Here is a 27,968-nt window from a genome sequence, read left to right as displayed (position 1 = left end):
TGCATATATAAGAGCTTTCATTATATTGAACTAGTCAATCCAAAAAAATTACGACTTTATATTCAATAAAAATTATATATATAATTTTTATATCTTATAGTTTATGTTCAAATCTAAGCCCTTAAAAATCGTAAACAATTGCTTAGTAAATCTACAAAGTATCAAAGTCAATTCATTTTCTAACTAAAACTTGATATATGGAATGAATTTAAAAAGGATAAACATCAATAATCTAATATTTCCATGAAATTAAGTTAAAATATACATTTTGTAATACTATTCAAACATAGAATATATTTTTCTAAGAGCTACAAAGTTACCTCATTCAAATATAGTTTTTTATTTTGTGTATTTAGATGTAAGATTTTTTTTATGAGGTAACTGAATCGAATTCCTTGCAACAAATGAAATGTTTGAAGCATAAATGACTGGATAACTGAACATTCATTTAGTGCTTCGTTAACGTAAAAAAAAAGAACAAAACGAATGGATATTTTCACCAAGCAATTAAAACTATGTACAAAACTTCAGAACTTACTAAATCCAACTCGATTTGATATAAATATTTCTTCCACTTCCTTGGTGATAAGGCAAGTTAGATTTTTCTCATAGAATATTCATGGCTTTGCTTTTTATCGCCTGGAGCTTTTGCTATTCAACTTGATGTGCGTGGGTCTAAATTGCAATTCCCCACCTATCAAAAAGGATATTGGATGAGCTACTTGTGCACCACGAGGGATTCATATCACTATATCAGCATTCTTGGAATGCTGAGGAATAGAAACGACACGGAGTAGAGTGCCACTGAAATGACGACTCCTGTGACCATGTTATGGATAAGGCGTTTGCTGTCTCGGCTCGGCAGAAATGCTATCTTTAATGTGTTTGTAAGCTCAAAGAGCCTGTGAGAAACCTGCATGAGAAAAGATGGCCAAATAAGTTATCATCAGCCTAAATACTGTCATCTTACTTTCTTCATCTCCAGGGTGCAAGATTAAGATTCACAGACCAAAGCATATATGGCAGTAGTCAGCATGAAGTTTAGCAATGGGTAATTAGGGATAATTGACAAAAGCCACTTGGGTTGTCCATTGGGCACCCTTGATCTGCAAAACCAAAAAACTTCAACAGTCAATATCCACATAAAGATAGTCAGCACATATTGAGTGCCTACTACTACAAATTCCAGCAAAGATAGGAAAATTCCATATACTTACCTAAGCCAGATATGAATCTGAGATATGTATGTCTCCAATGTTATCTTTCCAAGCCAACTAATCATAAGAAATGAACATGTGTATCAATAATCCCTATAATATAATTGATTACAATGCATATGCAAAAGCAGCAAAACCCAAATCGACTAATTGACTGCAATTAAAGAGGAGGCCAAACTTACGCGAATAGAGTCAGGGAGCAGCCTCGGAGTGATGGTGTGAAGTTACGCAAGCAAATATAGACACTTGATTTACAAAAGAGGAACAACAATATGAGATTCTAGGATAAAATGAAAATAGTAGGACAAATAAAACAAGTAGCTAAAAGCATACGTTATCGGGATCCATGATGTATAGGGATGGTACTTGTTATAGGTAAGCTTATCCAGCTTATAGATGTACTCATACCATAGGTATCCAACCTAAGATAAACATGGAAAGCACATTTGACAAAACAGGACATATAACACATGATATGTAAGAAAATCATGACACTTGAAAATTACCGTTAGAGCAAATGCCACAACAAGTGTCTTTATTGATATCCTCACTTTTGTTTCAGTTTCCTCAAGTTTCTCCATCCACCTTTCAACCTGTAACATCAAGTACTCTTAAATTTTCAGTAGGATAGATGAGGAACTAAAATGACACAGAATAGTTAAGCTTGCCTATCTCATTTACAAACTTCTATGCAAAACGTACAAGCACAAAATATGAAAAGTACTGCATTACCATTGATATCTCAATCATTTGCACCTATTTAAAATTTTGATGCCAGCTGGACAATTTGATTGTGAAAGTTATAACTATCACAACCACCAAGCTTTTAGATCCACCATTTGAGATTTGTTATGAGGATCAATTTCCTGCATATCTCTTTGTATTACATGCCCACTTAAATCAAGTGATATGTGCATCTTGTTTCAACTAGTCATCTATCTCTGTAATTTTTTTTGCTGTAATATGTCTCAATATTCTATCATTATGTCAAGAAACATATCCACTAAATTGGTTGTAAAGATTAGCACAACTTTTTCATTGACCATCTTAGTTTGAATTCATTCTCCCACCTCTTGGAGACTTGGCTCATTATGATAGCACGATATGCAAATAGAGGGAGACACTAACTTCAATGTGCTTGTGTATGTACAGCACACTGCATCCAGGGGGACAGCTTTGACCAAGTGAGACACATTTCTTGAAGTCGGCGAGGTACTCTTTCTCTTAAAATGACTTGACAAATGAATGATGGTGATGACTCGAATTCAAAAGGTTGCACATATCTTGATAGTTGCATTCAAGGATTCCAGTTTCGGTCGATCCCGAGTGGGATCGGCTATAGCCGATCCCGATCCAGGCCGAAAGGTGGCTGCTTGCAGCCGCCTGCCCAGTTTCGGCCTATACAGGTGGCTGCTTGCAGCCACCTGCAGCAGCAGGCGGCTGCAGCTAGAGAGAGAGATATAGGGCGAGAGAGAGAGAAAGAGGAAGAGAGAGAAAGAGAAAGAGGAAGAGAGAGTGAGGGAGAGAAAGGGAGAGAGAGAGAGGGAAAAAGGAAGAGAGAGTGAGGGAGAGGGAAAGATTAAAAAAAAAAGAGGACATGAGAGAGAGAGAGGGAAAAATGAAGAGAGAGTGAGGGAGAGAGAAAGATTAAAAAAAAGAGGGTATGAGAGAGAGAGGGGAAAAGGAAGAGAGAGTGAGGGAGAGAGAAAGATTAAAAAAAAGAGGGTATGAGAGAGAGAGAGGGAAAAAGAAAGAGAGTGAGGGAGAGGGAAAAAGAAAGAGAGTGAGGGAGAGGGAAAAAGAAAGAGAGAGTGAGGGAGAGGGAAAAAGAAAGAGAGAGTGAGGGAGAGGGAAATATTAAAAAAAAAGAGGGTATGAGAGAGAGAGAGGAAAAAAGGACGAGAGAGTAAGGGAGAGGGAAAGATTAAAAAAAAAAGAGGGTGAGAAAGAGAGAGAGAAAAAGATAGAAAAAAAGAGCGTGGGAGAGAATTGATACTTTAGACTAACAGTTGGAGGGATAGAAAAGAAGAGAAGGAAAAGAGATTTTTACTTTTTAGCTTTATATGTGAGTAATTATTATTTCTTATTTTCTTATAATTTTTTTAAATTTTTTAGAAATTTCTCAACATTTTTAATAATATTTAAAATTTTATTTAATTAAAATAGTCCGATCTGATACAGGCGGCCGATGCGGTTGATATGGCCGATACAGCCGATACGTATCATTTTTTCGGACGGTCGATCCCGATCTCGATACCGATTTTTGGAACCTTGGTTGCATTGCAAAACCAAACTTGTTCAATCCAAAAGTCTGGAAAAGGAAAAACTAGTTAACCACATTTAGCTGGGCCGAAGAGCATCAAATATAAGGCCTTGTTTGGTTTGAGGCTAAGCTCTAAACTAGATTAGCTGACTCTATTTCTTTGTTTTGATTTAGGTACTTTAAACTAGACTAAGGTAATTTGATATTTGATTTTGAACTAGGCTAAGAGTGTATTTATTATTTGTGATGTGATATGAAAAAGTGAAAAAAGTGTTGGTTTTAGAGGAAAATGAATGATATGTAAATTTGATGAAAGAAAATACCCATTTCATGTCATGATAGTGGTCATTATTATAATATATAAATATTATATGGTGTATTAATATATGAATATTATTATATTATAATAATATAATATTATAATATATGAACATTATAATATTATACTATGTATTTGCGGACTTAAGTGCATATTTATTGGCTTATATAATGTCTATAATAATCATTTGCAGGCTTAAATACATATTTGCTGGCTTATATGATATTTATAATAGTCATTTGCTGGCTTAAGTACATATTTGTTGGCTTATATAAGCGAGCTTACGTGTATATTTGCTAGCTTATATGATGCAAAGAGAAGAGAGACTCGATTGGACATGATTTGACATATTTTGTAATATAAATTATGAATATTTTGAAAGAGAGAAGAGAGATAAGATTGATAAGATATAAAATTAATAGATTTAAGTTATGTCAAAAGAAAAATTAAAATTAATTTAAAATGATATTAGAATTTATATATTAGTATTTATTTGGGGAGTGGGTAGCACTAGATTAGAAAAAAAAGATAATTCAATGTTTGGTTACTGAACCAGGTTAAACAAGGCCTAAGGGTTTAGGACAACATTAGCACTTCTTTCTACCATAAATTGTAGAAGTGCTGGTGAGAATTTGTCATTTACAGCAATAAATCTGTCAAGGCATGAAAAGACAAGCTAGATACTGAAACAGTATCCGTACCATCCATTTGTGTATTCTTTGACATAACTCCGTAGTATCAAGTGAAAAAAGTTCCATAGAAGTAATTCATACATCTTACTTATAGCCCTATGTTCTAAGATTCTACTTTCTAACCATGTCAGATCTTTTTTTGCAAGTAGAATACATGTCATAAATGTTAACATGACTGACACTGTTTTCAGCTAAAATAAGTTTTACAGATGTACTAATTCAGGAAATTTTTAAACTTACAGTTGGATGATAATAGGCATATATCATTCCCACAATCCAAATGTAACGATCCAGTCCTGATCGGAAGTGCCACTCATGCAAACGAGGGTATGTATGTTTAGAAGGATCTGGATCATTGTAACCTGGGCATGTGTGACCGAAGTACATTATTAATCTTTTGTAAGAAGGAAGACCAACGAAAAAGGATGAATTAATGCTTTACATTATACTGACCTAGAAGAAATGTGAAAGGGCTCCAGACTATGTCGAAGACATTAGGAACTTCCCATATCAGAATGACAACCAAGAAGCATGCGGCAATTTTTGCAGCAATCACTGATCCAATTTCATTGTATTTGTTCAGAATTCCAAGTGAACCATAGACCATAAGGGTGAAAAGAGTGTGCATGGGGCAGATGTAATACAACACGTAGTCATTTTGAAGGGTGAAGCAACAAAATGCCACAAGGAAATTGAGGCGCCACATCATCTGCTCAACATAGGCAGGAATGTTAATAACAATTAAAAGATAGAAGACCCACTAGATTAAAGTATTGCCACAAGTACCTGAGCAAATCGTGCAAGACTGAAGTCTTTTCGGATATAGTAATAGGAGAAATTTCCAAACCCAGTCATCCACACATATGCAGCAATAAATACACGAATTGCATTATATATCTCTTTCGCATTGAAGTAGTGGTACATTAAAAATAGCACCTACAAAAGAAACAGTGCTCACAATAAGAAAAATGTAGTTGCTGATAACTGAGGTTTGTATGATGTATCTGACAGCCCAAACAAGATCAAACATTACAAATTACTTTTCTATCTGATAATGTTTCCATGAATTGATGTGACATAGCTGATTTAATCTAGGGCAATGACATCTCCTTCGCTGCTTATTTGAGAATTGAGATTCTTGTGTAGGTCTCCATTAACTGACCGAGGCTCAACTTATAGACGCTTTAGTTCAAAGGGTTGTGGAATCGGCTCATGAAATACAGAATATGCCTTTCTACTTCTAAGTTCTAATTATCTCAAGGTAGAAAATTTAAGGCACTTAAAGATACAACCTGACTAAGCTGAATAAACCAACAATAGAAAGTATTCAAAATTAGGTTGCAACAGATGAAAGAATGAAAATTCTGAAACAATATGCACACCAGTTCAAGCTTCTCAAAGTTCCTTTTGTGATCATTTGGATAATCTAGATAACAAGTAGGTAGCCATATGAGAAGAAGATATGAACTGTTGAGTTAGATTCTGAAAGGATAAATTTCCGCAAGTGAATCTTCCTGAAAGTGATTTAATTTGACTTCCACCAAGTGAAAACAGGGCAGAAAGTAAATTTTTCTTAGAGCGATTTAAATTCACTTCCAACAAGTCAAAAGACTCAAAGCAGGAGAGTGTCCATCAGTAAGCCTGAAATCTATAGAGATATGGATTATTTCTTGTTCAACCTGAAATCTATAGAGATAAGGATTATTTCTAGTTCATGAGCATTCGGTAAGTAAAGAACAACTGACTACTGTCAACATTTACTTCATGGAACACCTTATCATTTTTGTCGATTTATTGACACAAATCTTAGAAAAACAGTGGAGAGAAAAGAGAAGATAAATCAAATAAACTCAAAGAAGCAAGCAAGGTCTTTCATTATGAGCACCATGTTCTTGTTCTACACTGCTAGAAATATTTTCAAGAACAAAGAGGCTATGTATGCAGCTCTTAGGTTGAGCATAGAAGAGAATCAAATGGTTAAGAAATAATTGGTTGGATCTAAAGATAGGTGTGTGATTCAATGATTCAATCCATGCTTTATATTTGAAAGGTGACCGTCCAAATGTGCTGAGTTCATATTGGGCCCTGATTATGCACGGATTCACTGAATTGCAACTGCTGGTGCATGCTTACAACTCATATGCTGCTCTATTATTAGAAAGGAGACCACCCAAAGGCAAACTACCCAAATATGTTGAGTTTGCATTGGACCCCGATCATGCAGGGGATCCACTGAGTTGCAACTCCTGGTGCATGCTTACAAATTTTCATATGCTGCTCTTCTACAATATTTCCCTGCAGGCAGCTTTCCATAAAATGAATGCCAATGACAAGAAAATAATAAATAACAATATAAGTAGCATTTGTTTTCCAAATACAGGGGTTGAGAAGAAAGTGTGGGTGTGCGACAATTTGCACAATATTTTAAGACAAATAACTAATTGTGCACAAACAAAGAAGTTAGCTTACCAGAAAGAAAATAAATTATATAATGAGGAAATACCTGCATCCAGCCCTTCCATTCTTCTGTCTGATGTCTATTCAGGTACATTATGGATTTTCCTGAGAATGTGGACTTCTCTTGATGGGACTTAAAAGATGTCATTGCTGCAACAATGATGAGAAGAAAGTAGAGGAAAAGGAAAAGGTCCCGGCTATAGTTCTGCACACACGATAGAGTGGCAAAATTAGGCAATATTATGAAAGTAACAACAATAATGACTACGAGACTTTTCCTCAAGTGGCGCATATGCTGGAATTGCAACTAGCTATCCATGCAAACCATTATTCTTAAAAGTTTGGCAGATACTTAACGCTCTAAAAGCAAGCTACTGGTGTAGTTACAAATAACAAGGATCCAAGGGATGTTTACAAAAAATTATTAACTCCCATAATGTCTTAAGTATAGACATTCCATAATTCATAAATCTGACGCGTTTATTTTCAGCATTTTGAATGCAATAGTAAATTAACAATGACTAAACAAAGGAAAAGGAGAGCAAATTAGATTGTCAGAACTGTTTAACCATTTTAGTATTTGAAATAAAATGTGACTATCAGCTTTATTATCATCCACAAATAACGATAGACAGAATATTTATATGACTTCAATGTAACAGAATATTTATATGAATTCCATGTAACAGAACATAACGATTGTGTTAGTTAAGAGTCAAGGAGCACCTTTGTGGACTCCCCAAATAAATTTGTTCGATCACATACAAAAAAGTAGAGCAAATGGGCTCCAAACTCAGATCTGAAAAGAAACAGATCGAATTAGGGACATAATCAGACAGCTTACAAGTTCCTATCCATCTTAGATATCATAGCTGAATCTCACTTACATTGCTCTCAGTGTCAACCGATTCTCCAGCAAAAATGTCTCATCCATGGAACAAAATCTGAGCAGCTCAAAAAATTCATTGTAAAACCATCTAATCTTTACCATAATATACAACTAAAATATGTAATTTGGCAACAACCTGAGAAGTTGTGATGAGACAGAAACATGATGAGCTTTTGTAGGTGCTGCTTGGTGACCATCCTCTAGCAATAAAGATCGATCTTCACCCCTCTCTGGCTCATTCTCCATGACAACTAAGTTGACATCTGAATGTTTGCCACTAAAGAGAGAAAACAGGAATCTGTATGATATTCCTACTAAAACTTTGGAATTTGCAGAATATATTTGTCACTGATGAAGTCAAAGGCATGGCTTCATATTTTCAATATACTCAGGGACACAGCAGTTTGTAAAACTATCAGGATCTAATACAGTTTATAGGGAACTACCTTGGCCAATTAAGACAGAATAATCAAGACAGGAAGAAGGGTAGATGCAAGACGCTAATATATTTAATTATAGTATATGATAAGATGGGTGTATTAAGATGCAAGATGATAATATATGATTCTATTTCACACCATACCTTTCATAGTATATTATTTTAACATAATGGCCTTTATTAATCTAAAAAGCAACAAAGACAGTATATCGTTCACATAGATTCTCTGTAAAATGCAACCCTTTATCCACAGAAATACACCGTCTTCATTTCCATGACAATATATATATATATATACTTGCCTAGATTTCTAACCCTATTTAATCAACTGGCGCAATGTGGATAGAACAACTAGGAGCTTTGTGTGCCCAATAGTTAATAGCTAGAGTGTGTGCCAAATTACCAATAAACCAAGAAAATCTAAGAGGCTACAGTAGTGTAGGAAAGGGTTTTGGCCCTATTGCTAAGGTTCTAACCACAAGGGTTGTGAAGAAACTAGACAAAATAAGGTCCATATGAGTAGAATCAAACATCAACTTTAGCCATATATGTCATTATTTTCAGTTTAAGGCTTGATGTCGCCTTCACTCAGTGATATAGCAAAGTCATTATTAACCATTTATCCTTGAAACTAATTTTTCAGTCAAATAGGTAATAGGCCCAGAACGGGCTTATTGATACCCAATTTGCTAAGATTAGTATTCGTGAAAAAATGGTAATTGAAGAAGGAACTCAAGGCATTGCATTAACTTCTAGGAAAGGATCATTGAAAGCAAAGCTAAAAAACTTTCAACTTGTTCTGGTGCAAATCCAAAGAGTACAACAGGGTGCATACTGTTTCTCAGCTACTGTGATGCAAAGTTTCTTACTGTTTCTTTCCCTTGTTTGCATCTCTTCAGTGGCTGTGGTAGAGATTACCTTGTAGCCAGCTTAATGTTCTGCTTATGTTTTCTCCTGGCATTGTCACGGTGCCTCCAATTAACAATTAACAGAACACCCTCACCACATACCAATAGCACTCTATGTGAAGTAAAATACCATAAAGCCAACTATACATAATGTCAAAATCATAATGTGAAGTCAAGTCTAGGATTATTCATAATAGCATTAAAACTGTTCTGCTACTTGGATAATAGTAGCTAAGCTACTTTTCATACTTTCTGAACCAAATTTCATCACTGTTGTTACTATTCGGATAATTTATCTCCAGTATTGGTTTTTAAAAACTCTATATACAGTCTTCCAAATTATATATTGTCAAAGAGAAAGAAGAGATCCACCAACTGTTTCATCTAGTTGACCATTTTATGAAGATTGCCAACACCAACACACGCATTAAGGAAGTTATGGTCCTGTTACCCAACATCAGAAACTAATTTGTTAGACACCAGAATATTAAACATAAACAGAAGCTGGTAACATTATTGTAAAACAATATTGAAGTACAGTCTCCTATCAAGCACAATGCAACTCACGCTTTCAGAGAAGCCACATTCTTCTTGCGCTCTAATAACTCGGAATATATCCATGCCACAAAAATTGGGATAAATCCAAGTAAAACAGCCACCTGCCACATGGACAAAAACAATGTATCATGCAAAAATAATAAAAAGAAAATAATCTAGCATTTCCACGAAAATCAATCTCCCTTCAAGAAATCAAAGACAAAGGTGTCCGGATTAATAAAGAAAACTCGTAACATTTCCATTTTTGCTATCAAGATTGCATGCCACAACCTTACTCGCTCCCTAAACTCCCCCAAATTTTCTAAATCTAGTTTACATCAACCCTTTCAAGACCTGGCGAAGAAAAAGCATTCGAAACATCAAGAACCGACTCCTATTCAATATAACGACGAAAGTTTCCCAAAAAGGAAAATAAATCGGATAAACCCTCCAAAGATTCTAAATCTAATCTACACCAATCCTTCCAAGACCCGGCCAAGAAGCAGCGTTTGAAGCACAAAGAACCGACTCCGATCCAAAACAACGACGAAGTTTTTCCAAAAAAAAAAAAATGAAAAAGAAAAAAAAAACATCGGATCTCGCTGCATTCGCGCACCTGGCTGGGAGAAATGGACCGAGAGGTCTCCTCCATTGAGAATCGCTTCGAGAGATCGACGAAGGAACCCTAGAGCATTCCTCAGATCCCAGATCGGGAGCTAGATCTGAGGAAGGGAAACCCCTGGGATTATTTGAAACGAGTGACGAAAGGGAAGCGAAGAAAGGGAAGAAGGAATTAAGCGCGGCTTGTGATCGAGTTTGGCATTTAAAGCAGTTGGGGCAGCGGTGAAAGAGGACTAGTTTTGGTTGGACGTGCACTCTTTAAAATGACCCGAAAAGCGACTGGCGTAACGTCTAATTCAGCACTTCCACGGGGCCCGAACGGAAATGAGATCTCGTTGGTGGTGCTGTAAGGTGTAGAGTTCTGGTTCGGTGCTGGGTGGGGATGGTTATTGGTAAACGTAAGCGATTGCGCAGCTAATCTGGGAGAGTTTGGTCGGAGTTGGTGAGATTTACGTGACTGCCACCGTCGGTGCAATTGTATTGGCACGTGACGGTTCACGTATATATTAGATTACCAAACATTGATACTAGGAGAATATTAAGTTATTATATCATATAACATTCAGAATTTTGGAGTCAAAATAAATGGAGACTTATAATAGGCTTTGGTTGCTTACTTAATAACAAACATTCCTATAAAGATGATTTTTTTATATAAAAAATTTAAATCATATTTCTGGATCTAGATTGGACCCGAGTTTTCTGATCCGAACCAATTTGTCGCAACTCGTAACCGGATCCTTGTTGGACTGAGATTTACATAAAGTCACATTCCTCATTTCCTCTTCGACTTCGGAGTATCCTTCACCACCACGAGAGCTCGCGCGCACAAGAGGGGTAGAAGATACACTAGAGGCAAGCATCCATGTCACTGCGGCCCAAGGCGGCGGAAGTTGACCGCAGGAAGTCGTACAAGCCTGGGGTGGGCGTTGACCAGGCGACGAAGAGGAGGGAAGACCTACTCGTCGAGCTCCGGAAGAGGAAGCGATATGGAAGCCTATTCAAGAAGAGGCGCGACGATGCTCGTCCCCAACCCAATCTCGGTTCGCCCACCGATTCCCCGGCGACCGCCACCGCCGACGCCAAGGTGCCCTTTTTAATGCCTATGATCAATTGGGTTTTCTTTTATGACTTTGATTTCAGTTGGGTCGTTCTTGCAATGGTCGGATCTCAATTAATTTTTCATTCTTTTTGTGAATTCGACTTGTTTCCTTTAGTTCCAGTCCTCGTTTTGTACGACTCTAAGTTGCCATCCGTGGAGATTTCTTATAGCTATAGTTATATGCTCGAAATGGTTCCATTGAATATCCTGAGTGAGGAAATCTATTTAAATTTATTGGACTTTGTTGAATATTTCTTGGTATTTGGCGATAAATTTTTCGTCTTTGGCACCCATGGTCGAATAATTGTGATGACGGATGCTTCGTGTTGCGGTAAAAAACTGGCTTGTAGTAGATTTAGTTCAATTAGCCTGCTATGTACTCTATGTAATTTAAAAGTTTTCTTTAGGTGGTTTAATTTTGGTCAGTGCGCCTTCATACTGGGGTGAATTTTAGTTTATCACAGGCTTTTTCGTTATAGTTCGAATTCTCAACTGTAAGAAACTTTTGAGTTATACAACGGCCTCTCGCATTACAAAGATTAAGCTCTGAATATCTAGAGATTGCATGATATGCTTGTGTCGAGTTACTCTTAGTTTGACAATAATATACTCTAGGGTTTCGCTATAAGGCCATTTGATGGATGGCAGGCGCAAGAATTAAGAAAAGGAGTAAACTATTTTTAATTATTGCATGGATCAATTCCCCTTTTATATTTGGTTTTATTTCAATCTCTTGAATTTGCATCTTCTAGTTTGTTAGTTAGAAATCCTGCCTGGAATGGTGGAAGGAATTCGGTCAGAGAATCCTGCTTTGCAGTTGGAAGCAACTATTAAGTTCAGCAAGCTCCTCTCAACTGGTAAAAAGAATAATTCTCTGCTGAGTTGTCTACTTTTTTGGGGCAGACTTGTTTATCTTACCTAATTGATCCACTTTTGTCTTTAGACAGGGACTCTCTGATTGAAGAGGTCATTGAAGCAGGCATCCTTCCAAGATTTGTCGAATTTCTTTCAAGACATGAGCTACCTCAACTGCAGGTATGGTTCTCGCCTATATTTATGCAGTGATACACATTCTTTCATGTGGTGAGTTTTTCATGATCCTAGCTATTTTATCTATCCTTCCTTTGTAGTTTGAGGCAGCATGTATCCTGAGCGACATTTCTTCTGGGACCTCAGAGCATACACAACTTGTTACTAAATGTGACGCTATTCCAAAGTTGGTAGATCTTCTCAGTTCTCCACATCATGATGTTAGAGAGCAGGTTATTTTACTCTGGTTTCTTGATTTTACGACCAAGAAGTTAGTATTTCATAGCTTATTTTTTTTATTGTTGATGTTATTTGTGTCTTCATTATTTGTTATCGTTAAACAGGCTGTTTGGGCACTTGGTAATGTAGCTGGCGATTCAGAAAGCTGCCGGGAACTTGTTGTTGATCATGGTGCTCTCATTCCATTACTGTCTCAGCTTAATGAACATGCAAGAATATCAATGTTGAGGACTGCAACATGGTCATTGGCTAATCTTTGCTGTGGAACAGTGCCAGATGAAAAATGTCAAGTATGATTTTGTCTTGACCTGGCTACTGATTATTACTATATACAATTTTGTCTCCTTCTATCCTACTAATTGTTTTTCTCCTTTTTGCTGATGAAGGCCATATTGCAGATACTTAGACACCTAATTCATTCCATTGATGAAAAGATTCTAGCTGATGTGTGCCGGATCCTATCTTATCTTTCAGATTGTAGAAATAGTGGAATACAAGCTGTGATTGAGGCGGGTGTCTGTCCGCAACTTATAAAGCTTCTGCTGTAAGATGCTAATTGGCTATTTACTTCTTTATTCAACACAATTATTTCATTCCAAATGACTTCTTTATTATTCGTAAGTTATTCCCATAAGAGACAAGGTTTATTTTTCTTTTCTCCAGGCATCTATCGCCTGACGTTCTTACTCCTGCCATTATAACAGTTGCAAATATTTCTGCTGGAGATTATGCTCAGACACAGGTATAGCTTATCTTGCAGTTGTCTATTTTCCTTTATACAGACAATATAAATACATAAATATGCTGCTTTAAGAAGGGAAGCTAAAAATACCATCAGTTCCTTTCAACATCAGCTGCTCATTCTCTCATTTTATATCTGCTCCTATATATGTTTATGTGCATATAATATAAATACTAAGACATGATATCATGATCCCAGAAAAGGTAATAGTAAATTTGTAATTCTGTCAACTAAAGTGCACTTACATATGATACTCCTTTATGAATTCCCAAGAAAATTAGAAGTACCTAAATGTGGTCTTCCTTTATTTTTAGTTTCTTACTGTATCCAACGCAAGTACCATAGGTTTTACTAGGCTAAGGCTCATTTAAGTCATTAAGAAAGGCAATTCCATTGGCATCTCTAATACATGGAATATCGAAAACCAAGAACCTGAAGTATAGTTTGTACACTTCCTCATTCACACTTTTCTTTTTCATGTATGTGGATTATCATCTTTCACAACAGTATGCTACTGATATTTGTTCTGGTCTGATTGAATTTCTTGATTTTACATTTTTCTTATGTAGATGAGCATTTATTTTATTTTATTTGCAGTGGTGGATTCTGGGTATGGTAATAGATGCGTAATTCTATTTCTGATCTCCTAGATAGATATGAGTTTTAGTAAAATTAGCCTGACGCATTGCAAAACAAATCCAGGTTTCTCATATTCCTGGTTCTTTTTCTACCATCCTGGTCTTATATTAAGCAAAAATTAATATTGAGTAAGCTCCTGAAGAAGGATTAAGCATAAGACACTAATGTGCTCAGTTGACCAAGTGAGTAGCTTCCAAGAAGCTTAGCTGACCAATTAGAAAAAAAAAGGAACCTGTGCTTGGGTTGCAGTTGAAGTTCATGCAACCATGGAGCAATCTTGTGCTTTTTATGTAGTGATAGAAACCTGCAGTGCTTGTCAGCGTGTACCCACTCTTGTCTCCATGAACTAATAGTAAGGACTTAGAAGGTGAATTATTTGTCCACAAGAATATGTCACAAGATTTCAGTAGGCACTTTTGATGAATATTTTGTTTATATACTTTATGAACATCCATTAAGATATGCCTTTTGTTTATGATTTTGGGGATAAATACATGATATCTGCACCTATTTTTACTCTTTCTTATACAATTGAGGCTAAGATGTGATATTCAATTGCAGTTGATGATAGACAATAATGTGCTCCCTTGCTTGTACCAATTGCTGGCTCAGAATTACCAAAAGCACATCAAAAAGCATGCTTGCTTGACAATTTCTAATATCACTGCTGGGAGTAGATCTCAGATTCAGGTAATTCTTTCTTCCTCTGCTTCATTCCATGATCCAGTTAGGAACTTTACTGGCTCAAGAGAAGAAATGCTACTAGGTACTTATCAGTCATCTAAATCATACACATTGACTACATTTTGTTTAGTACTATATTGGCATCATGATTGTTTAATTAACTTGATCAATCATTCTAGGTCAATACCTAAGAATATAATGTTGTCTTGGACTCTGGCAAAATGTACTAGTAATCAGGACTTTCCTTGATAACCACCTCCTCATGCCCTTGCATCAGGCTGTCATGAATGCGAACATCATGAGTCCTCTTATAGAGTTACTGCAGCATGCTGAGGTGGATATCAAGAAAGAGGCTGCATGGGCTATATCAAATGCTACCTCAGGGGGTAGCCGCGAACAGATCCAGTACGCTTATGGCTTTTTTTTCTTTCATGTCTTTGGATGTGCTTTTTCTTTACCTGTGGCTGGTGTGAAGAAAGCCTTCAATGGATCAAATGATATATACTTGGCCAACAACTTGATGCTGAGTTTATTTTATGTTTGTGGTATGACATAAGGATATAAATCCATTAACATGGTTCTTTGCTGATGCATATATTTATCCTCATATCATTGAGATTTTTTTTTCCAAGATGTTTTTCTTGACCATCTCTGTCCGCATCGTTGGTGACAGTAGTCATAGGTGGACATTCTCTTTGGGCATGAGCCAGTCTTAGTTCATGCACACGTAGGCAAACACATACTCACACTCTTACAATGTTTATTTGCGTACATGTATGTGCCTCCTGCAAATACGGGTGCAATGAGGGCAAGATGTACGTGTCCTTGGCCCTGTTTCTGGAGAGGCTTATTTCTTGAGTTGACCTATGAACGTATGGTACATGTGCCACACTAAATGAGCCCTCTACATGTATATATTTATAGTACCTGTTTGCTTGTACAGAAATGTTGTTTTCTTTATCAGAGAAGCCCCTTTAATCCTTTGTTTATTAACTCTTACAGTAAATCGGTTGAGAACTCTTTACCTATTCGTTTTTTTCTTGTGAATTTTTTTCTTTGAGGACTTGTACCAAGATGGCTTACCATTTGTCATTTTCCATTTAGAAGTGCATAAGAAAGAAAAATGCACATTAGCATACATAATCTACAAAATTCTTAACATCAGACATGTTCGATGGTGGCTAAGACCTCCTTATGTTGCAGTTATCTGGTGACGAAGGGGTGTGTAAGGCCACTCTGTGATCTTCTTGTCTGTCATGACCCAGAAATATTGTCCATATGTCTCAAGAGCCTTGACAACATACTGAAGGTGGGAGAGATGGAGAAGAATCTGCATAAAAATGGGACAAACCTCTATGCACAACTTATTGATGAATGTGGTGGTTTGGATAAACTTGAGGATTTGCAGGACTTCGACAACAATGAGATCTATGAGAAGGCGATAAAGATGCTAGAGAGCTACTGGATTGAGGAAGAAAATTAAAGAGAGATCGTCCAAATTCCAGTCAATCTGCAGAGTGCAGAGGAGGCAATCGTATTTGACATTAGCCAACTTTCTTAACTTGAAGCAGGGCATGGTATATTGACGTCTTAGATTTCTCAGTTTTTTTTTTAAAAAAAATTTTGTTATTATTTGTTTTTCTGGTATAGTCCACTGTTAAAGAACACCATCTCTGGAGGTTAGAATGTAAATTTGTACCTCGAACAGCACAAATATGATACAGAAATTTCGGAGTTTGTCTCGGTACATCAAACAAACATGTTAAACTTGAAATTCTTATGGAGCAAATGCTATTTCTGCTCATCAGCAAGATGTATTGTGCAGGTGAGATCAGAAATTAAACACTTTATTACTGCCACGCCTTAATCGACCAGGGAGATCAACAGAAGACAGGCACTTGAAGCTTTGCATTTTTGCTCTTAATGGCAAGCTACGCATTCTTCTCTACTTAGCTCATCTTGTTTCCTCTTCATCCTACTTTATATTATTTATTTATTGTATGGATTACCGTAATTGCCTCTACGAGGCTGTGAATATTTCCAGAAATATGAATATGTATTTTTAACGCTTGTGATATTTAAGATTGGAGATAATATAATCTTAGTAAAGGTTCTCTGTTTGCTTTGGATAGAAAAGTTCTACAGTTTTTCAGATATAATTACAAGAGGTAAAATGAAACTGAGTGGAGATGTGAAATGAATTTAAGTAGAGTTGGTAGGTATCTTTCTTATTATCAAAAATAGTTATGGAATTAATTATAATTTTAAATAATTATTATAGAAAAAATTGTTTAGTAATTTATAGTGGTTTAGTTTAATTATTTAATTTGATTGATCACACGATTTAATATATATTAACTACAATTTGATGGGTATGAATGCGTTTGTATCTGGGATAGCGGGTAAAACTTTAATTTCCTCTCTCTCAACTCTCGCTTCGCTTCTCTTGTCCTGTCTTTCTCTAATCATGCGAAGAATAGATCGCGTACCACATCTATGAGCCTGGCGAGGAGTGTCCGTTACTGCTCACCGATCAAATCCGCCATTAATCGAAACCCAAGCATCAATCCCTCCATAACCCTCTCCATCCTCGAATTCCACCTCCAAAAATGCCAAAATCCCGAAAATTTCCTCCAAATCCACGCCCAAATGACCAGCTCCGGCCTCATCAAGGACACCTTCGCCGCAAGCCGCCTCCTTTCTTTCGCCACCAATTCTACCTTCTTCCACCTCGATTACTCTCTTCGTCTCTTCCACCAGATCGAGAATCCAAATGGGTTCATCTGGAATTCCATAATGAGGGCCCACGTGGATCGGAATTGCCCGCATTGTTGCCTTCCTTTGTACAAATCTATGTTGAGAAGTGATTCAGTTGGGGATAATTATACGTATCCGATTTTGTTCCAGGCTTGCTCTGCACGGCTGTCGGCGATCGAAGGAAAGCAGATTCATACTCATATTTCAAAATTGGGTTTTGATTCGGACGTCTATGTGGTGAACACATTGATCAATATGTATTCGGTTTGTGGGAACTTGGGGGACGCAAGGCATTGTTTTGATGAGAGCTCTGTGTTGGATTCTGTTTCATGGAATTCGATTCTGGCAGCGTACGTACAATCTGGCGATGTAAAGGAGGCGGTGAAAATTTTCAGGCAGATGCCGGAACAGAACACGATTGCAGCAAACTCCATGATTGCTTTATTTGCTAAATGTGGTCAGGTTATTGAGGCACGGAATTTGTTTGATGAAATGCTTCACAGGGATCTTGTCACATGGACTGCGATGATTTCTTGTTATGAGCAGAATGATATGTTTGTTGAGGCTTTGGAGATGTTTTGTAAGATGAGTGGGAAAGAAAAGCTGGTGGATGAAGTCTTGATGATCAGTGTTCTCTCTGCTTGTGCTCAATCGGAAGTGGTTAGACAAGGAGAACTGATGCATGGGTTAATTGTTAGAATTGGCCTTCAGTCCTGTATAAATCTGCAGAATGCTTTAATTCATATGTACACAAGTTGTGGAAACGTTGAAGCTGCACGTAGGCTCTTTGATTCAAGTGTTTATTTGGACCAGGTATCATGGAACTCTATGATTGCTGGCTACCTAAGGTTTGGGCTCGTAGAAGAGGCCAAGATAATGTTTGACGCAATGCCGAATAAGGATGTTGTCTCTTGGAGCACCATGATTTCTGGCTATGCACAGCATGATTGGTTCTTGGAAACTCTGGAACTATTTAATGAGATGCAAATTAGAGCAGTTAAGCCTGATGAGACTACCCTGGTGAGTGTTATTTCAGCTTGCACTCATTTGTCTGCTCTAGAACAAGGGAAATGGGTTCATACATATATTAGAAAGCATGGATTTAACATCGATGTCTTTCTTGGAACTACTCTTATAGACATGTACATGAAATTTGGGTGCACAGAAACAGCACTGGAGGTTTTTAACATGATGGTAGAAAGGGGAACTTCTACATGGAATGCTGTCATTTTGGGATTGGCTATGAATGGGCTTGTAGAGGAATCTCTAAAGAAATTCTTAGAGATGGAGAGATGTGGAGTAGTTCCAAATGAGATAACTTTTGTGGGAGTTCTGGGAGCTTGCCGACATGCTGGCTTAGTAGACGAGGGACGCTATAATTTTCTATCGATGCAGCAAAAGTACAAAATCATACCAAACAATAAGCACTATGGATGCATGGTTGATCTCCTTGGTCGTGCAGGCTTGCTTAGAGAGGCTGAGGATCTCATTGAGAGCATGCCCTTTTCTCCTGACGTAGCTACTTGGGGTGCTTTGCTTGGTGCTTGCAAGAAACATGGTGCAACTGAGATAGGAGAGAGGGTGGGGAAAAGGCTCATTGAGCTTGAACCCCAGCATGATGGCTTTCATGTGCTGTTATCAAATATATATGCTTCAAAGGGGATGTGGGACAATGTCATGGAGCTCAGGGCCCTGATGAAGCAACGAGGTGTTGCAAAGGTACCAGGTTCTAGCTTGATAGAATCTGATGGCATTGTCCATGAATTCCTCGCAGGTGACAGAACTCATCCTCAGATTAAAGAGATTGATAAAATGTTGGGTGAGATGACCAGGAAATTGAAGATGGAAGGCTATCAACCAGACACTGCAGATGTTGCATTTGACATTGAAGAAGAAGAGAAGGAAACTACTCTTTATAGACATAGTGAGAAGCTTGCTATTGCTTTTGGGCTTATCAGTATAAACCCACCTGCTCCTATCAGGATAATGAAAAATTTGCGGATATGTGGTGATTGCCATGCTGCAGCAAAGATAATATCTAGATCTTTTCAGCGAGAAATTATTGTGAGGGATCGTCAACGCTTTCACCACTTCAGGCAAGGTATATGCTCATGTCGAGAGTATTGGTAATCCATGTCAGTGAGCAAATAGAGCTCAAAATTTCAGAAATTTCAAGACCAAGTGGAATCAAGGAATCTATGTCCTGTTTAAGTTCTTTGATTTACAAGTATGGTGCCTTCACAAAATACCAATTGGCACTTGCAGGTTTCTGAATGCCACTTCCATGAATGTTCTCAGAATTTAGTCATGCTAGTGAGTCATATTGTTATTGAAGACTTGTTTATAAATTAATAAAAAGTAATTGTTGATTGATTTAATGAGAGATTTTTTTTTTTCATTTGCAGAGTGAAAAGTGGCCATATGTTTCTGATCTCAATGAAAGAAGGATACCATTCAGTGATTAATGATACCTTAAGGTATAGCTCTTAAACATAAATCAGTGATTTAGGTTTATGTTTGTCCTCTGCTTGTTTTGCTTGATAAAATCTACCAATTACATGTTGAAACATGTAATATTCTTGAAAGTGCAAAATAATGTTCTATGCTCTTAGATTCTGTCTTCTGGTAGACACAAGACATGCCCATATTCATGCCTTGTAGGAGGCACAAGACATGCCCATAAGTAACTACTTGTTCATGCCTTGTAGGAAGCGCAAGACATGCCCATAAGTAACTACTTGTTCATGCCTTGCAGGAGGTGCAAGACATGCTCATAAAAACACAAATTTTCCATGGGAGATTAAAACACAAAAGCTTAAATATACGTGGAAATCTGCTGGTCGTCCAACTATTTTAAAAAGAATTGCTGACGGAAAGGACAATGCTGTAAGCAGTATACTCTGTGGACGCCAGATGATGCGCAGGAAAGAGTGATCTTGTTTGAAAAATGGAACTTGTTGCAAGTAAGTACTGTAGGTATGCACTATACCATCCATTCACCGACTTACGAACCTGCAGCAGTTTGTATGCATTAATTTTATTCTTCTCATATCACTTTAGTATGAAGTAACAACTACTCTCAATATTTTCATTCTTTCAGTTTTTGTAAGCCTTGTTTTTAGGTTTATGTAAATCATCAGCAAATTATTCTGGAAAGAGATCTTGAAGGCACTTATTAATTAATATAAGTTATATCAATGCTGACATAAACTGTGGCAGCTATTCCACTTACGATTTTGGATTTACAATTTTCTAGGTGCTCCAAGGGCTGCAAAAACCAGTTTAGGAGATGCTATTGTACCAAGAACCAATGCAGAAGTAGGCAATATCAATGCTTTACCATCGGCGAATGTGATCCTGATCTTTGCAGGAATTTTGGTTTAGGTGATTGATTGATTATACGGCTACTGAAACTACTTTCCAGAATCCAGACAATTTCTTTCTAGAATGATGGTCTGTTATCATATGAAAGATTGCAGGCATACTTTTGGGCAATATGAACATCATTTCCAATATCTAGAGGCCTGTGTAGTGATGAGGGTTGATGTTTGCTGTGCTCATGCTTCAGTGCATATTCCCTTGTAAACAATACGAATATTAATGTGAGCAGATATTGATCTTCTATTTAATGGTGGGCAATTAAAATGTTAACTATTTTGTGACAGGAACCTAACTGGTCAAACAAAGGGATTTATTAGTTAGTAATTTGGCATTTCTTATATTTGATGTAAGATTAGCAACTACCACCCACCTCTCCTTACTCTCTTCAAATTATGCGAACATACTTTCACTGCTTTGAAGAGACTTTCTTTTGAAATACCAATTAAAAGTTATTTTCTGACTACTTGCATCACTTGCTTCCTTTGTCTCAAGACATGACCACAGCAGTACATAGAATTCACTTCAAGGCCATCTCCCAACTCAACATCCACCCCCTTCTAATCCAAACCTCCAACATCCACCACCCACCGACCCAATCCATTGCTGCAGCACCACTTAACCTAAACCATCCCATCCTCTCCAAACTGGAGTCCTGCCCAAACCTATCCCAGTTCAATCAAATCCATGCCCAAATCACCACTTCTGGTCTATTCAACAATGTCTTTGCCGCCAGCCGTTTGCTAAAATGCTGCACTGACACCTTGAACCCTCCAAATCTTCCTCTTGGCCAACTAATCTTCTCTCAAATCCAAAACCCAGATGTCTTCTCTTACAACTTAGTCATTAAGGCCTTCTCTTTGAGTTGCCACCCACTCAAGTCACTCTCTTTGTATCAAGAATTGCTTAACCGTGGCCTTAGTCCTAATGAGTACACCTTTTGCTTCTTACTCGACTGCTGCTCTCGTGGGATAGCTTTATGGGAGGGTAGGCAAGTCCATGCCCACCTCAAAAAGCATGGGTTAGACACAAAACTCCACTCCGGCACGTCTTTATTGCACATGCATGGGGACTGTGGGGCTCTCACGGATGCACTTAGATCGTTTGAGGAAATCCCTGTGAGAAGCGATGTCTCGTGGGGTGCAGTGATTGATGCGTGTGTTAATCATGGAGAGGTGGGTAATGGATTGAGGTTGTTCAAAGAGATGAGGAGTTTGGATCTCGAACCAAATAATGCGACGCTGGTTAGTGTCCTTTCTGCTTGCGCCGAGCTAGGGGATGTGACCGTTGGCCGAGCGGTGCACGCATACGTTGCGGTGAGGGGATCAGTGCTTAATATCACTCTTGGGACAAGCCTTGTTGATATGTATGCAAAGAGCGGTGCAATTGATATGGCTATGGCGGTGTTCTCAGCGATGCATGTCAGGACTGTGGCTTCATGGAATTGCCTTATACATGGGATGGCCATAAATGGCCAAGGAGATAAAGCTATAACCTTGCTTGAAATGATGCAGCATGACGATGACATTAACCCGAATGGCACAACTTTTCTCAGCGTCCTCCATGCATGTAGTCATTCAGGGCTAGTAGAAGACGGCATCAAGTTATTCGCAGAAATGAGCAAATTTTATAAGATTGTTCCAACAATAGAACATTATGGATGCATGGTTGATCTTTATGGGAGGGCAGGGAGGATCTCAGAGGCCATGGACCTTATTAGTTCAATGCCCATGAGACCTGATATTGGCATATGGGGTGCATTGGCTGTTGCATGCAAAGCTCATGGGTGTAGAGACTTGGGAGAGTTAATGGCAGCAAAAATTATCAAGATGGCACCTTATGATATATGTGGGTACCTATTCTTATCTGATACTTATGCAAATGAAAGCCGTTGGGTTGATGTAATTGGCCTGAGGAAAATGATGAGAGAAATGGATATCAGAAAGGCAGCTGGGTATAGCTCTGTGGCCAACTCCTTTCAGCAAGAAAGCACTCTGCTACTCTAGTACAGTTTCCAATAGAGCTGGGTATAGCTCCATTGGAGACGTAGAGATGAAGCTGTGGAAATGTAAATAAGACTTCGCCTCATGCCGGCGGTGGCAATTGTTGCGCTACTGGTCGTAGCTAGGCGACGACATCTCGGAGGGGCATTTCGTTGAACAGTTGATGTGTGAACGCAATGGAGCATTGCTGACAGAAATGATTGGGCTTTTTGCTAGAATACCTAATGGGCCTTTTTGGTCATCATACAATCACTATTTTAATGGCATAATATTTTGAAGGGTACTCGTGTCATTGTCTTTTCCGTTTCTTGATGAATAAAATAACCAAATATATAGATTAATGATACCTAATACTCTTATTATCAAGTTAATTGTACTATTTTACCCTCAGTACAGCATATTCTCAGGAAAAATAAATAAATTAAAAGAAAAGAAGAGGGGCAATTTTGGGATAAGATAAAAGAGTAGGATGGATAATTAAGGAGTTTGGTGTTGTGTCTTATGAAAGGTCTCCATCACTGTATGTTTGAGAGTAAAGGAAAGCTCCAAAATGGGCATAAATGTTATGCAGAGGGATCCATCCATTCTTTGGGAAGTGAGAAATTGCACCAAGAACAAGGAGGAGCTGTGAATTATTATTATTATTATTATTATTTTTTATTGAACAAATAAAATTTGTGCAATATGAAGGCATGCATGCAGTGATACGGCCCTGTAATCAATCTCAGTTTTTATGGCATTTTGTCTCTTGTTCTAAAAGTTGCTTAAATTTGAAGAAGCCCTTAGGACTCCTCCCCATTTGGTACTTAAATATATTCCAATACTAAATCCTATAATTTAATTACTTTTACTTTATAAATATCTCCTTTTCCTTAATTTTCAGGTACTTTGCACCCAAAAAAAAAAGGAAAAAAAATATATTTGCTACGACCCACCAAGGAGGAGGCAAGGACTAAGAGGTCCACCAATAGGTCCTTCTGCCACGTAATCTTCCACGTCAGCTAAGTGTGGGATCGAGGTGGGCCCAGTCCCAGATTTGACCAGTCTCTTCTTGAAGACCTCGTTTCTTTTCTCTCTTCCTCTCTCATGCATATTTCCTTTCTATTCCCAATACTTTTCGTGCTCAACTCTGCTGCATGCCCACCTCTCTCTCTCTCTCTCTCTCTATATAATATATAATATATAATATATAATATATAATATATAATATAATATATATATATATATATACGTTTATGAACGGGAACCACGAGTCGTTGTGCTTAACGCTTGACCCTGTTTAGAGAGCTCTTTTAATTAAGAATAACACGACGCCCACGAACACTTTACAAATACTTTTAAATTTAATGTGATAAATTTATTCTCTTTTGAAGTTTGGCGAGACCGAATCATACACAGAGTGATGAATCCCAACATTATCTGTGTAATGTGGCAAATTTAAAGTTACAAATAGCTAAAAAAAAAATTAAATGTATTTTACTGTCTATATATCTAGGATGAAAATAATTTTACCTTGTTATACTTTGTTTTATTATATCATTTATATTTATGTGCACTTTTAAGTGTTGAATTAGTTGTAACTATTAAGTTTTTGTCCAACTTAACGATGTCTATGCATATTTATTTGAACAAAAATCACTTTATGAAAGGAGTAGTAATACTCAGAAGGTCAAAGTGATCATTTTAGCTCAAAGTAGGGGGTAAAATGCATTTTACCTCGTGTATTGCTTTGCGGCAGCTGCTAAAGTACGCGTGTAAGCAGAAGTCAGCGTCTCAAACAGCGAACAGCCACTAAGCGGAGCGATCCTCTAAAGACGCGTTTGCAGGAATTTGCTCCACCCATGAAGACTACGAAGTTTAAACATTCTCCCCTAGTTTGGCACCTGGCACCTGGCACCTGGCACCCGGAATGCGGCAAACCCCCGTATCCCTGAAACCCTAATCCTAACCCTAGAAATGGACCACTATTCCAAACAATTTCATACCCCTTTAATACTACTATATGTTGTAAGTGTTAGACACCCCCCACTCCTCTGAACTCCCCCCCTCTTCCTATATCTCAAAAGATTTCCTCCTCTGATGCTTCTGACTTCATATCTTTAGGCTCTTCTGCAACCCATCTGTCCTCTTCTCTCCTCCCTATATCACAAGCATCCATCATAAGGCTCCTTTTCCTTTCCTCTCTCTCTCTCTCTCTCTCTCTCTCTCTCTCTTATCAGGTGATCATTGCTTTATATAGCTTATATTTGAAGTGGGTTTTGTTATATACATCTTATACCTGAGCTGAGATAGGGTTCATGGCATGGGGATGAGATTTATTGTGTGGATGGGGTGGATTGCATTTTATCTTATACCTTGTGTTTCTTCCTATCTTTTGTCTTCTCTTCTCTCTTGCAGGCCGGGATGGAAGATGTTAAGAAACTTCATCTCCTCTATCCAAGGTGCAATACACACATGGTAAGTGTTATACTTTTGGAAGCAGGAATAGTTTGGTAACTTTATGCTATTGCTCATCTTTCACTCCCTCTCTCTCTCTCTCCCTCTTTTTATTCTCAGCTTCCTGTTAGTTTTGGAGAATCAACCATGCTGAATGGATTCGCGACTGCTGCAAGCTTTGCAAGAACTTGGGCCAATGATCAAGAGGAGTTCATCATCTTCCATGGTAGAAAGTCACCTACTCGAGTAATAGCTCATGTCTTTTCTTGCTAGTCTTGACACGGTGCTATCCTAATTGAGCTTTCTCCTCAACCGTCATCTTATCTTTTTTTCGCACTCTAGTACTTTCTATTCCTTCTGATCTCCATGAGAGTCTTCTTGACCTTGTAAGACCTTTTCTTGACCTTGTAAGACCCTATTTATCGGTGATCATTCTCGTCACTTTTCTCAACTAAACTCTCTCTCTAAATCTTGCTCACCGAGTTCTTCATCCTAACTCTTGTTCCCAGCTTCTATCTATCCCTTCTGAGCTATTTCTATGAGTACCATCCACCCGAAATAATAAGATCAGTTCTTCATTTGAGATTCTCTTATTTTTCTTATTATAATTTGGGATGTAAACTTTTCGCTTCATCAAAGAATGCCAATAAAGCAAAATGAGCCTTGCGGGCCATGCATTTCATTTGTTTTTGTATGTTGATGGATGATATGACAGTGAAATATTCTTCTCGTGACCCATAGTATCATGGTTGGAAATTGTCCTGTAGTAATTTGTTCTTTTTGGTTATAAGCTGCAATGCAAAAGTTTTATGTACCTTCACCTTGGATGTGATAACAATATATCATTGTCTGCAATTTGCCTCCCCCCTTGTCCTTACTTACATAACTCATTTCTTCCTCATAACCATATATATATATATATATATAATATCCCTTTTCCTATTAGAATGATAGAAAACTCAAAAACTTAATAATGAGAGGAAGAATTGTCTATATATCCTTGTATAACTAGATGGCGAGTTCTCTGTGAATAGCAACCTCTTTCCTATTTCTTTTTCTAATATGATTTGGTATGGTGCAATAATATTTAGGTCTATAATCTTTCGGATATTAGTTTAGACAATTAAGTCACTCCTTTTACATGATTGAGCTAACTTATGTTGCCGACACTTCTGTTCTTCTAACTCCTAACCTCTCAATTAGAAAGGTAAACACAAATAATTTGTGTTAGTGATTGGGCCGAAACATATATAAAAGAAAGATATATAGTGAAAAAGATCTTTAAAATCACACACACATCAAGATGTACTACAAAATAATATGGAAAAAGAACACTGTTTTTAATGATCATATCTAGATCTTTAATTTAGATAATACAATCAATCTCTATTCCTCTATCACCATCGAGCAGGAGAGAATAGAAAAAGTACAACTATCACCGTTTATCCCCCCCATTAATTAATCTGTATAGGTTTTAGTACACTACACCCTAGATATCTAGTATCAATCTTTGAAAAACATCAAATAAAGCAGGAGAAGATAAAACTCCTCCAGTTAAGAGTTGCCATGGCCCATTTAATGCCCACATATGGGTGGGAGTATGACTTAAAGGCTACTTTTATGATTGCCATGCATTTGTGTGTCTTCTACTCTTTAGATTTGTTCCTTTGTTCTGCTTGTCTACCTACCCATTGTTATTATTATTTATACTAAGCTTTTTAGAACACGTTTGCTTTATGTCATGCATTTATGATGATGTCCACCACCTTCCTCTGTCTCCTGTCAAGCTTCTCTGCTGCAGCTTGAATGGTTGTTTCAGTTGATTTTGATTTGGATTTGGATTTTGGATTTTGGATTTGGATTCGGTTTCTATAGCTTTTTAATGCTTCCCTTCTCCCTTCTCCCTTCTCCCTTCTCCCTTCTGCCTGCCTCAGAGTTTTAAATGACTGCATTCAGGTTACTGCAACCATTTGAAGACTATATCATCTCCTTCAAATCCTACGATGGAGATGGTAAAATTTATGAGAATTTTATTCTCTTTTATTTTATCTGACGAGTTAAACTTTACATATATTTTTTTAAATAATAGAATATTATGTAGTCAGTCAATAGCTATCTATATTATGGTTACCTATTAAAGGAGTCCAACGATAAATATCTATATTATAAAATAATAATAATTAAAGCAAAAATAGGGTGTAAAGAATAAGTTTCCCTTGCTAGTTATTAAACCCATCTTTTATTTTACTTTAATTTTAAAAACATAGAACCTTTTATAGATTAATTTTTATGAGTACAAAATATTTCATTAGTGTGGAAGACCAAAAATAAGTAAATTTAAAAGAAAAAAAAATTCTGAGATTTATTCTTTGTTTTGCAGGCCCAATCAATAGCATGATTAACTTTAATTACAAAATATACGAGTAATTTTATAATTCTTAAAATTATGGATTAAATTAATGATATCATCAACAAGATAATCCGCTAGTCGAGAAGGTTGAAAGAGTCCATTGAGCATATTGACAAGCAACTCAGAATGTGACAGATTGATTTGGTGAAGAAGGATCTCTATTCTAATAAATAAGAATTATGAGTAATATATTGTCAACTAAAAAA

General features: G+C 37.2%; 4 protein-coding genes and 1 long non-coding RNA gene across 12 annotated transcripts; 4 read left to right on the top strand and 1 right to left on the bottom strand.

Annotated features, from left to right (window-relative positions):
- Positions 1–425: 425 nt before the first annotated feature.
- On the bottom strand, positions 426–10,516 carry LOC140791292 (protein REDUCED WALL ACETYLATION 1-like). Its single transcript, XM_073141783.1, has 15 exons — positions 10,338–10,516; positions 9,752–9,843; positions 7,974–8,114; positions 7,836–7,892; positions 7,675–7,747; positions 6,995–7,153; positions 5,278–5,427; positions 4,945–5,200; positions 4,732–4,853; positions 1,724–1,810; positions 1,551–1,639; positions 1,400–1,462; positions 1,218–1,274; positions 1,010–1,106; positions 426–913 (listed from the first exon to the last, which is right to left on the bottom strand). The coding sequence occupies exons 1-15, from the start codon at positions 10,371–10,373 to the stop codon at positions 749–751; spliced, it is 1,644 nt and encodes a 547-aa protein (XP_072997884.1). The 5' UTR covers positions 10,374–10,516; the 3' UTR covers positions 426–748.
- Positions 10,517–11,104: 588 nt separating this feature from the next.
- On the top strand, positions 11,105–16,738 carry LOC140790827 (importin subunit alpha-4-like). Of its 5 annotated transcripts, XR_012109452.1 has the most exons (11): positions 11,131–11,429; positions 12,205–12,301; positions 12,388–12,479; positions 12,575–12,706; positions 12,818–13,003; positions 13,100–13,257; positions 13,377–13,455; positions 14,656–14,784; positions 15,056–15,183; positions 15,982–16,355; positions 16,604–16,738. XR_012109452.1 is itself a non-coding variant. In XM_073141111.1 (10 exons), exons 1-10 carry the CDS (start codon positions 11,208–11,210, stop codon positions 16,259–16,261), a joined length of 1,503 nt encoding a protein of 500 aa, XP_072997212.1. In that variant the 5' UTR covers positions 11,105–11,207; the 3' UTR covers positions 16,262–16,567. The 5 variants fall into 5 exon arrangements, 4 of the variants coding, with proteins under 4 accessions (XP_072997212.1, XP_072997213.1, XP_072997214.1 ...); XM_073141111.1 differs by lacking the exon at positions 16,604–16,738 and having other exon boundaries at positions 11,105–11,429; positions 15,982–16,567; XM_073141112.1 differs by lacking the exon at positions 16,604–16,738 and having other exon boundaries at positions 12,197–12,301; positions 15,982–16,567.
- A 436-nt stretch (positions 16,739–17,174) lies between these two features.
- LOC140790825 (pentatricopeptide repeat-containing protein At5g66520-like) lies at positions 17,175–21,164 on the top strand. Of its 3 annotated transcripts, none has more exons than XM_073141109.1 (4): positions 17,175–19,848; positions 19,941–20,012; positions 20,291–20,498; positions 20,792–21,164. In XM_073141109.1, the coding sequence occupies exon 1, from the start codon at positions 17,275–17,277 to the stop codon at positions 19,663–19,665; it is 2,391 nt and encodes a 796-aa protein (XP_072997210.1). In that variant the 5' UTR covers positions 17,175–17,274; the 3' UTR covers positions 19,666–19,848; positions 19,941–20,012; positions 20,291–20,498; positions 20,792–21,164. The 3 variants fall into 3 exon arrangements, with proteins under 3 accessions (XP_072997210.1, XP_072997209.1, XP_072997211.1); XM_073141108.1 differs by having other exon boundaries at positions 20,291–20,511; XM_073141110.1 differs by lacking the exon at positions 20,792–21,164 and having other exon boundaries at positions 20,244–20,348.
- A 246-nt stretch (positions 21,165–21,410) lies between these two features.
- Positions 21,411–22,919, top strand: LOC140791180 (pentatricopeptide repeat-containing protein At5g66520-like). Its single transcript, XM_073141594.1, has one exon. The coding sequence runs from the start codon at positions 21,411–21,413 to the stop codon at positions 22,917–22,919; it is 1,509 nt and encodes a 502-aa protein (XP_072997695.1).
- A 2,032-nt stretch (positions 22,920–24,951) lies between these two features.
- Positions 24,952–26,034, top strand: LOC140791035 (uncharacterized). Of its 2 annotated transcripts, XR_012109512.1 has the most exons (3): positions 24,952–25,135; positions 25,314–25,373; positions 25,473–26,034. It is a non-coding gene; the product is annotated as an uncharacterized lncRNA (long non-coding RNA). The 2 variants fall into 2 exon arrangements; XR_012109511.1 differs by lacking the exon at positions 24,952–25,135 and having other exon boundaries at positions 25,186–25,373.
- Positions 26,035–27,968: the final 1,934 nt, after the last annotated feature.

The sequence above is a fragment of the Typha latifolia genome, chromosome 6, assembly GCF_019914945.1.
Source record: "Typha latifolia isolate L0001 chromosome 6, TyphaL0001v2, whole genome shotgun sequence".
Classification (NCBI taxonomy): Eukaryota; Viridiplantae; Streptophyta; class Magnoliopsida; order Poales; family Typhaceae; genus Typha; species Typha latifolia.
Note: the sequence above shows the minus strand (reverse complement) of the source record. Positions and strands in the feature narration are given on the sequence as shown.

Coding starts and splice junctions, on each gene's coding strand:
- LOC140791292 (XM_073141783.1), bottom strand. CDS start 10,373: ATGGAGGAGACCTCTCGGTCCATTTCTCCCAGCCAG. Junction 7,154..7,674: donor TATTTGGGGAGTCCACAAAG/GTGCTCCTTGAC, acceptor TCGTGTGTGCAG/AACTATAGCCGGGACCTTTT. Junction 1,463..1,550: donor ACATCATGGATCCCGATAAC/GTATGCTTTTAG, acceptor TTGTAAATCAAG/TGTCTATATTTGCTTGCGTA.
- LOC140790827 (XM_073141111.1), top strand. CDS start 11,208: ATGTCACTGCGGCCCAAGGCGGCGGAAGTTGACCGCAGGAAGTCGTAC. Junction 11,430..12,204: donor CCGCCACCGCCGACGCCAAG/GTGCCCTTTTTA, acceptor CTAGTTTGTTAG/TTAGAAATCCTGCCTGGAAT. Junction 13,258..13,376: donor CAACTTATAAAGCTTCTGCT/GTAAGATGCTAA, acceptor TCTTTTCTCCAG/GCATCTATCGCCTGACGTTC.
- LOC140790825 (XM_073141109.1), top strand. CDS start 17,275: ATGAGCCTGGCGAGGAGTGTCCGTTACTGCTCACCGATCAAATCCGCC.
- LOC140791180 (XM_073141594.1), top strand. CDS start 21,411: ATGACCACAGCAGTACATAGAATTCACTTCAAGGCCATCTCCCAACTC.